Genomic DNA, 9,929 nt, shown 5'->3' with positions numbered 1-9,929 from the left:
CAACACAAAGAACAACTTCGTCTCACGAAACCACAGCCCCCTTTTGCTGGGTGACCCCAGGTCAGTTCATGTTCTGCTCTGAGGAGCCCAGGGCCCCCTGCCCTTGGTGGGGGGAGATGGGGGGAGCAGGGCAGCACCGGCCCAGCCCTGGGTATCCCCACGCAGCTCCTTGAGGTCTCTTCATCTCTGGAGGGGAAACAACCTCTCCTGCCTGCCGTGGGAGTCCCTGGCCCTCTGAGCCCCCCACAGAGGAGGTTTTTCCCCTCCCCTCTGGCCGAAGGCCGGTGCTGCTGGGCAGACACCTGGGGCGGTGCTGGCCCCTGTCCCTGCCCCTGCTCTCAGGGTCCCTGCCTGGAGCCGCCCAGCTCTTGGCACTGCTGGGAAGGAGGCGCACACAGCAGAGGCAGGTAAAGTGCTCCGGGGTCCTGGCTCTCCCCAAGAACCCACAGTCTCCTTCTCTTCTGCCCTCCTCTCTCTCCTTTTCCAACCTGGACCCCTTGTGGGTTCCCTCACTGCATGTGGGGCTTTTTGTCAGAGGTGCTGAGAGCCCGGGTGCAGGGGTGGGCACTGGCAGTGCAAGGGTTTATCAGCAAGACTTGTGATTATGAGGTCAGCTTTCTGGTTATCCAACTTCAGATAAGACAGCAACTGCATTGGAGAGGGTGATAAAATGTCTAGGATTTCTGTACATGGGAGAGCGGCTGTTTAGGGAGCAAGAGGAGAAGGCGGTCTGGGAGCTCCTTAAGGGTGACTTGTCAGAGATCTGATCACAGCATATGCAAGGAACAATCTCTGGGGAAATGCTGGATAGGATCTGCAAGAGATCCCCACAGAGCGATTTGGGATTGTCTGAAAGCTGCAGTGAACTGCAAACAGACTTAGTTTCACTGACAAAAGGAACTATTTCCCACAGATTGTCTTGCCAAGCAGGGCTGTTTCACAGCAGACTTTTTCCTGCACCTGCTGATTTGTCTGCCTGAATTAGTCAGGATGAAAAAGGACTTTCCTTAGTATTTTATCTCCTTATGTATTGAGTTAGCATGCTTTAATTGAAATACACTCCCGATTGAAGTGAATGAATTGGAATAAACAAATCAGGACTGACATTGGAGGTATGATTTAAACTATGCAGAGTAATCAAACCTAACTGCAAAATTAATAGGGCAAAGGCAGAAACAAATACAAGTAAGTTCATTGTGTAGGAAACCAGATATATCTGAATGAGAGACATGTACTGTGGTGCTCCCAAAAGAATAGCTGAAAAGGGTTTCAGTGTGTGTAAAAACAAGACAGAGGCGATAGTTCTTAAAGTCTAATGTTTAAATTTTTCATCATCTGTCAGTTTGAGTCACTTCTGTTACAAGACTGGAGTTAAGTATTTGCAACAGACTGAAGTATTGCTGGAGGCTGTTGAAAGAGGTTTTCATAAAAGAGCACCTTGATACATGAGATTAAACAATCCAAGAAAGGAGTTCGTATTTATCAAATGTTCAGATCTGTAACTCAAGCTGTGGCAGAGAACTTTGAAAAAAAAAAAAAAGAGAGCGAGAATGGATCCAAACTCAGCAACAAAAGGAAATGCAGAAATTCAGTGTGTTGCAGATAAACCTTTGAAATGAGGGAAAGGGAGAGAAAACCTAACAAAGTCATCTCAGGGTCAGAGCCAAGTTGGCCAGTGGGGCCCTCTGTGTCATTTGTTAAAATCAGTGACTAGTCCCAGCTAAGGAGCCGTGATCTGTGGAGTAGAGCATCATCCAATATCAGATTAATCAATGGTTTTACCTGTGGGGGTGGTGACTCAGGGCTGAGCAGAGGGACAGGCTGAGGGTGCAGAGGCAGAAGATCCTCTCTGCAGTAGCTCAGTACCTTGTGGATTAAAGCAACTCACAGGCAGAGGGGACATGGCTGCAGAAACTCCTGTGAGTGAGACCTGCTCAGTCTCAGCTTCCTTTCTATCCTGTGGCATTACTGCAGTGTGGATCCTTGTCCTGCAGGAACTAGACCCAAAGCAACATATTCATTTTGTTTAGGACAACTGTGAGACTGCCAGTTTGTGACACCCCAGTGAAAAGCTCTGGGTGTCCCCTTACTGCCCTTCCAGCTAATTTATCTTTCAGAGATCTTTCTGCCACACAGCACAGAGCAGCAGGGATGGCAAGAGCTACTAAACCATCTACTTCTGTAAAACTGTGTCCAGGGTGATGGTGGGACACTGATGGTACACGTCTCCTGAGTGCAAGGACTACAGCTTTGATCCATCTAAATGAAGTGACATGGTCTTGCACTCAAATGTGTCACTCTCCCTCTGCTTCAAAAGAGCAGAAGGACGGTCTCTCCCTTTTTGCAGAGCTCTGGCAGCAGGGAAGGGGAGCTTTCCTTCCCCCTCCCTGCCTGGAGCACCCTGCACTGACCAGGGGCAGGGACAGGGCCAGACCCCCCACCCTGTGAGTTCAGAGAGCTGCAGATGGAGGTCCCAGACCTGTCTGCAGGGATGGTGCAGGCACAGCCTGATGAGCTGGGAAAGGCTTAGGCTTTGCTTGGAGCTTCTTTATTATTTCCGTTTTCACTCCCTCTATTTCTCTTCTATTTTATCTGATTTTAAAAGGATTTGTTTTCTTGCTTTAACAAACCTGCACTGAAGTAGTATTTAGCTGGAGTGTGACTTACTAAATAAATGGTGCTACCAGGAAGAAAATTAAACAAGCCACTTGGTAAAAGGGAAATAAATCTGGCTGCACCTCCACACTTGGCATGTGTTTGCATAAAATATATCTCTATCCTGGAAAAAGATCTAAATTAAAAACTTGGGAGCAAACACTTTCGGAACGTTCTGATCTCTATCTGTACTCCACAGCATAGGCTGTCTCTGATTTATAGCTATGAAAGTTTGGGGTGAATATTGTCTTTTGACTCTGTTCTTTCTATTTTTCTTTTCAATCCAAATGTCTTTTGATTCTAATAAACACCAGAAGAAATGTCCAGACTTTTGAAGATATGTTTCTTGTTGATATCAGTGAATCATGCTGAGATTATTCACAGTCAGAGCTCTGAAGGTAAGACCAGAATTCCTGTCTGAGGAGTGTATCTTGGGTGGAAAAAGCTGTGTAATAAATTAGGTGCAGCACTGTTTAGTAACTAGGACCAATTCGAATTCATGGAGCTATGCCAGCAAAGAATTTCACCAAGACTGATTATTATTTAATAGCCTTTTATTTTCACTGTTTTTCTGTAAATTAATTTGTTCAAAACTGCATTAAATGCTTGTAAATAAATTATATATGTATATATAGTTTTCATCACTGCATATAATACTTGTCCTTTTGTGTAACACAAATGATAAAACATTAAATTAACTTCTAGTAACGGGATAATCTTTACAGATTTGCCTCCATTATTACACAAAGCTCTGGTAAGTATTTTTATTTGATCTTTCTATTAACATTTTATATTATAATCTAAAAATTATAATTTATTACATATGTTTACAATTTTTTCCTTAGGAGGAAATAATAACTGGGAAATATCTGAATGGTAATGTACAAAGTTGTCCCCACTTACACTTTTAAAATTAATTAAAACTCAATATCTCACTGTAACTTTTTATGTTCCATTTTTCATGTGCAGCCCTCCTTGATATACTTAATTTTCAAAGGTAATGTATTACTCTCAACAGCTTGATTTTTCAGTATTATCTTGCACTTCAGATATGATCTGTTTCATTTCCAGAGAAACTGGGACATTATGGATAGAATGACATTGCCACATATGATTGCTTTGATTTAGATCTCCTGGGAGGAGCATTTCCTCTTAACATGGGAAAAGCTGTTTTCACAAAAGATGAAAAAAATCCCAACATGTACAGAATGAGGCTGAGGATAAATACCTGCTGCAGTTTTCAAAGTTCTGATAATTAACTTTGTTCATATGTGTCAGAATGGCTGCTTAAGGAAATTGGGTGCAGTTCCAGCTTTCTGTCCACCTCCCTCTTTCAGTCCTAATCCCCCCATCCTCCAGCTCCTGGTGACTTTTGAATTATTTGCTAATTTTGTCTAAATTGGAAAGAGCTGTATGAGCCTCAAAGGCCATTCCACTCCTACATATTTTGAGAAAATCAGTGGCTGTGTAAAGAAGACACTGAAATTAATGACTGTGCTGAGGGAAAGGCAGCAGACCTTCCTCCCTGGGCTTTCTACAAGCAGAGAACAGGTGTAAGGGGTGCCAGGAAGCACATCCTGGAGATGGTACTAATGGCAGCACTCTGGAAAATTGAGATTATTGTGGGTCTTTGTGGAATTAGATGAAAAAAAACATAACTAATTAATTCCATTTTTCATTGAACCATGTATTTTCATTGCATTAAATAGATCAACTATTACTCTGGTTAGGCCAAAAAGCTGAATACTCGTGTCATTATGGTGTTAGCAGCACTGCTTGTTTTTCTTTTTCACTCTTGTAATGTGCTATTTTCCATGTTATATTATTTTACTGGCATTTTTGGTCCTGTTTTCTGTTACAGTTCTAATGTCTGGACAGCAGATATGCTTACAAAAGTCATGGCATATTTTCATGCCCAGGAAGTTATGTTTACTCTTAGCAGCCTCCAGGTTTGTGACATTTAAAATGCATGAAAATTTTTATTCAAAAAGGAATTTAAAAAGCAACTTATCTCTGTAGCCAAAACTAGGCAGTCAATAATAGAGGTAACTAACACATCTAGAGTCTAGCAGCTAAATAAGAATAGGGTTTTTGGTCATCTTTTCCCCCTAAGATTGCAGGAGTATGCAGGGCAGAAATAATAATAACAACAATCTTTTTGCTTTTCCTCTGTCAGTATTTGTTGGTGGCAGTGCAAGTTAAGCAAAGGCAGCAATGAACTGCAACACAAATTCCAAACCAATTCTGAAATAATTCTGTCAGGAATTAGAAGGGATTTTACTCCAGTCTGCTGCTAATGAGCCTTACAGAGCTTTCTGTTCCAGCGTTATGATTCCCCTTGGATTTTTCAAAACAGACATGAGATTGTTAACTGGTAATGCAGGTTGATGTGAGAGAGAATATTTTTGGCTTATGACCCGCTACAGACTTTTCCTCCCATCTAATTGCACATTTCCTTCCCTTTTTTAAGTAATAATAATATGCACACGTACCTGATTTTTTTTTTTTTAGCTCTTTAAAACTTTCATTTTCCCAACTCTGCTGTGTGAGGCAGAAAAGCTTTATTACTCTTGTTTTATGAAGTGAGAAACTGAGGCATCATTGTTAAAAGGGTCCTTGGAGAGGACTTGTTCATGAAGCCAAGAATAGGGTTTGAAAATAACTGTCTTTCAGAATACATTTACATTATTTTTGTTTCCAGTTTGTGTGGAGAATAGTTAAGACAGTACAGGAGCTAAGCACTTAGTTCTCCTTGAGCACTTGAGTAAAAGGTGTCCCTAGAACAACAGTGTGAGTTCCATATATATTACACTTATTTTCTGTACTTCAGATGTCCATACAAAGTTACCTGAAGAACCTTTTATACCAGCCTAGGCAACTACTGTCTGAATTTCAACAACTTGATCAGCAGCAGTTCCAAACTGCAATGAAGTATCTCTTCAACAGCAAGAAGGAGCATCTTGTAAGTCCCTTTGTGCTTGTGAAAAGGAAAAGCTGCAGTCAGTGGTTTGGATAAATGGGAGAGGGACAGACTGGGGGGCTCACAGGGGACACTGTGCAGTTATTTACCTGGCTCAGGTTAGATTCCAGGAGCGCCTCTCCTCAGGTTAGACTTCATTTAATTCTTATTGTCTAAAAGTCTGCTGCCCAGTACAAGTCATCCTTTGGATTTTTCACTGTCATCAGTAGAGAGAAACAGATCTCCAGAGAATGAATCATCTTCCTACTCTAATATCTAAGGTAGGTATGACCAGTTATTCTCAGGGAGTATGTTCTTCTTAAAAGTGACTGGAAAGAGAGCCAAGATGACTAAAGAAGGTGAAATTAGTAATTTTGTTAATTAGTTATAGGAACATGTGAGCAAACTTTTGACATTTTGGAGGGGAGGCAGCATGACATGATTTGCTGGTCTCTGTGGTGTGTTCCTGTGTGATCCATCTGAAAAGCCTCGCTCAGAGTCAGTGGGTGCCTCCCAGGGAGGATTGTCCCTGCAGAGGGGATCTCCAGTGCAGGTGGGATCACAGCCTGAGGTGTGAGAGCACTTGGATCTTCCCTGCTGCCCCTGGAAGGGCCTCCAGCCTGGGCATCGCTGAGGGGGTGGAGATTGACCTGGGAGAAAGGGAAAGCTCATCCTCAGACACGTGAGGTGACTGCCCAGAGCAAACACTGTATAATCCACTGTTCAAACAATGGAGGGGCAGCTCCTGCTGCCAAAGCACACGGATCAGGTGTGCACCAAGCACTGGGAGCCAGGGCAGCAGAGCATGAGCCCTGTCAATAAACTGTAAATCACCAGGACTGTCAGCTCTGAACAGGCTGTCCTAGACATGTCGACTTGTGAGGTGGCACCTGTGCTCAGGGAATCCCCAGAGTACTGTTTGACATTGCCCCTTCTTCTGGAAGGGGTGTTTGCAGTAACAGCTGCAAGAGATACTGCATGGGAAAGGTCTGTTCTAGAGATGTCTATATATTAAATTATGCATGAAATGATACCTATTCAATTCCAATATCCCTTTATTTTTCAAGTAACTAATTCTTTCATGGGAACACACACTATAATTTCAGCCATTTCGGTTATTTTTCTGTTTTTCATTTTGATTTTATAAAAAAACCTCAAGCTGGTTTCTGCCCAATGCCAGAAAGGAATTATCTGAAGTAATGCAAACGGAGTGTTTTGCAGGAATTTTTCATGTGAACAGCACCATATTCTTTGTGGAATGGTCTCTGTCAGGCCTCAGAATGAACAATGTATTGAATTAATCAACAAGATGTTCTTATAACCCTTTGTTGCTTGCAGGAAACGGGAAATATTATTCTTGATTGGGATGAGACTAGAGAGAGAATTTTTCAAAGCCCAGGAGTAAACAGGACCTTGTTCCTTGTAACACTGGATAAATGCTTCCTGGCTCTGAGTGCTTTGGACTGTGTGGATATCCTAAGCCAGGTTTTGCACGTGTCAGCAGTGAACTATCTCCACCCTGATGTCATTGGGAGCCTCCCAGACAATCTGCTGGAGGATGCTTTCAGAAACCTGTAAGCCATTTGTTTTTCAGACACAATTAATACTACGTCATATTTGCTGGTCTCAGTCTATTTTCCAGATACAGCTTCCTGCTTATGTGTTGCTGGTTATAAAATAATTTTTCCATGTGGGTTTTTTTTAAAAAGAAAGAGTTAACTCATTAGTGAACTAACATGCCCTTGTATCACTTAGATCATCATTATTCAAGGACCTCTATGACAAAACCTCAGCAAATACTCAGAGAGCTCTGTATGGCTGGATGAAGCAGATTCTACAGAAATCCTATAACAGGAGTGGTATGTTATGTACAAAGTATTTTCTCTTGCTTATCATAAAAAGGTCAGCAAAGGCCTACCCATTGTATTGAATTGTTTTCCAAATTTAACACATCTGTTTAAGAGTAGCTGTCTAGAATACCTTTTCTTCAGAATACAGTAAATGTAATATATTTGTTACTCATGACAAATAGTTCTCCAAATATGTTCTTGTAGAATGGAATCATTCAATTGTTAATGTTGGAAAAGACCTCTAAGATCATTGAGTCCAACCAATGGACTCTTCATCTCTTCTGCACAGAGCTATATTCAGTCTTTTTCTAGTACTCTGATCTTTTCTCTCTGTACTTTTTCTAAGACTGAAATAGGATACAGTGGTCAGGTGCTCTGCCAAGGTGTGTTGTTCACTTCTGAACACCTATTCAGACTAGAAAAATAGCTCTGGCTCAGGGTACATTAGCCAATGCACTGCTTAAAAACAAAAGAAATGCAGGATGTTGTGAAAGCACATGGCACTGACTTGGTCAGAAAAGGGACTAGATAAAAACAGAGTTAATTAATTCTGATTGTATGCATTTTACCACATCTGTTTGCCTGGTTAATGTGCCTTGAACGGCTGTGCCACAGCTGTGCCAGCACAGGACAGGCTTCACGAGGGAGCTCTGCAGCAGCACTGAACCATCAGAGCCACTGCCTGGCTTTCACTGAACAGCCCAGCAGAGCTGTCCTGTGAGCATTTTAGACTTCTGGATGTGTTTGTTCATCCCCTTTCCCTGGAAATCAAGGGCAAAATGCCCGTTTGCTTCAGTGGAGCTAAATTTGTCCCCTGGGTCTTCAGCTCTTTCAAAATATTGAGGTAACCCATTAAGTCATAGAGAGGAAGTTGATGACACTGCTGTGTGGTGGTGTTACTGCCAGGGCATTGCTGGGGAAGCAAAGATGCAGAACTTGCCTGGTGATACTCAGCAGTCCTGGGAAAATCCCTCAGTGTCACCTTGGATTGTGTGTGGAACATTAGTGAACCCTCAGGGTGTGGGAGATCACCCAGGGAGGGGCTGAGAGTTAAGGTGCCTCTCTTACCTCCTGGTTGCTGCTTCCCTGCCAAAAGCAGTGCAGGCATGGTCAATCCACACCACAGGCCACAGCACAGAGGGCAGGACAGCAGAAGAGTCCTGCAATAGTGTGATTTGTTCACTTTCTGTGTGGGTAGCACTGGGACCACCTGGGAAAGGGGTCATTTTTGGGGGATCACACCTACCATGGTTGGTACCTGCAGCTCTGTTCTGCTAAAGGCCACAGTCAACGTCCTTAAATTGTGCTCGTTTTTCTTTAACTCTTCTGTCATGTCTTTCAACTCCTGTAATATCCCTGGTAATGGGAGGTGATATCACTTTAAAAAACAGAGGCCTGACAGGTCTGCTGGGAGCATCATCTTGTCTCAGTTAAGGAGCTTAGATCTGTGTTTTCAAAAAAAGCACTAAATGGGGTCCTTCTGATAGCTTCTGATAGATAAAGGGTGATGTTTTTTCAGATACTGAAAACTCTTCAAAGTGCCCTGATGATTTTATTCTAACAGAGTTGTGGGTATCAGCACTGCCAAGGAATGTGTTCAGAGGTATCACACGCTGAGCCATCCAAATTATGATACCTTGGAGAAAACAGTCTGTGGCTCAGAGTCCATAAATACTTTATTTCTCAGGGATATTTGGATCTTGACTTCATTTACAATCCTTGGGAGAATGTTACTAAATGAGTGCCATTTTTTTAACTGTTATGCAGTATTCTGTATTTTTTGCCAACCTATTTCCATAGAGGTATTTGAACCATTTTTCATTTTCTCTGTTATTGCTATTGCATATTGCTGAAATAAATGGCATCATCAATAATAATATATGATATATAAAGTGTTACAAAGTATCATGGCTTCCTGATGTTCTTAAATAATATAATTGATTAGGGAAACTGAATTTAAAAAATACTGCTCCATATTTAATATTACTGGTTAAATTTTTCCTGTCCCACACTTTATCCATTTTCTATTTCGACAACATAAAACATTAACGTTTTTGTACAAGAAAATCTGAGACATTTGAAACACTATTTCATTTTCATTAAAAAATGTATGGGCTCATAAAAATGTGGTGCTAAAATGTAGCCAACAGAGGGAACCTGACTCTCTCTGCTTTTAGGATTTTTCAGATTGTTTTTGATTGTTTACCAGTAACAATATACTGGGTACAATATCTTTGAAAAGCAATAACTTTCCTAACATTGTAGTAAGTATTTATTTGTACAAAACAGACTTCAATGAATCAACTTCTTGGGTCAGTGCAGAAAGCTTATGGATTTTGGGAAGATTCATGGTCCATCTCCCATTAGAAGAAATTCTGAAAATTAGTCTCAGTGAAGTAAGTAACAAAGTGTGGTTGGATATGTCATTACAAAGTGATGTCAGCTACAAACAATATGAACACAAA

General features: G+C 41.6%; 1 protein-coding gene across 1 annotated transcript in view; it reads left to right on the top strand.

The window, feature by feature from the left end:
- Positions 1-2,974: 2,974 nt before the first annotated feature.
- Positions 2,975-9,929, top strand: part of OTOA (otoancorin) — a 29,759-nt gene continuing 22,804 nt past the window's right edge. Inside the window, 9 exon segments of the mRNA XM_017813311.1 lie at positions 2,975-3,053; positions 3,381-3,409; positions 3,501-3,531; positions 3,625-3,652; positions 4,517-4,604; positions 5,486-5,617; positions 6,953-7,188; positions 7,370-7,473; positions 9,754-9,860. Of these exon segments, the coding sequence (XP_017668800.1) occupies positions 2,975-3,053; positions 3,381-3,409; positions 3,501-3,531; positions 3,625-3,652; positions 4,517-4,604; positions 5,486-5,617; positions 6,953-7,188; positions 7,370-7,473; positions 9,754-9,860 (834 nt within the window).

This window comes from Lepidothrix coronata, unplaced genomic scaffold (assembly GCF_001604755.1).
Source record: "Lepidothrix coronata isolate B3197 unplaced genomic scaffold, Lepidothrix_coronata-1.0 Scaffold41, whole genome shotgun sequence".
Taxonomy (NCBI): domain Eukaryota; kingdom Metazoa; phylum Chordata; class Aves; order Passeriformes; family Pipridae; genus Lepidothrix; species Lepidothrix coronata.
This window is presented reverse-complemented; position numbering and strand designations above follow the sequence as displayed.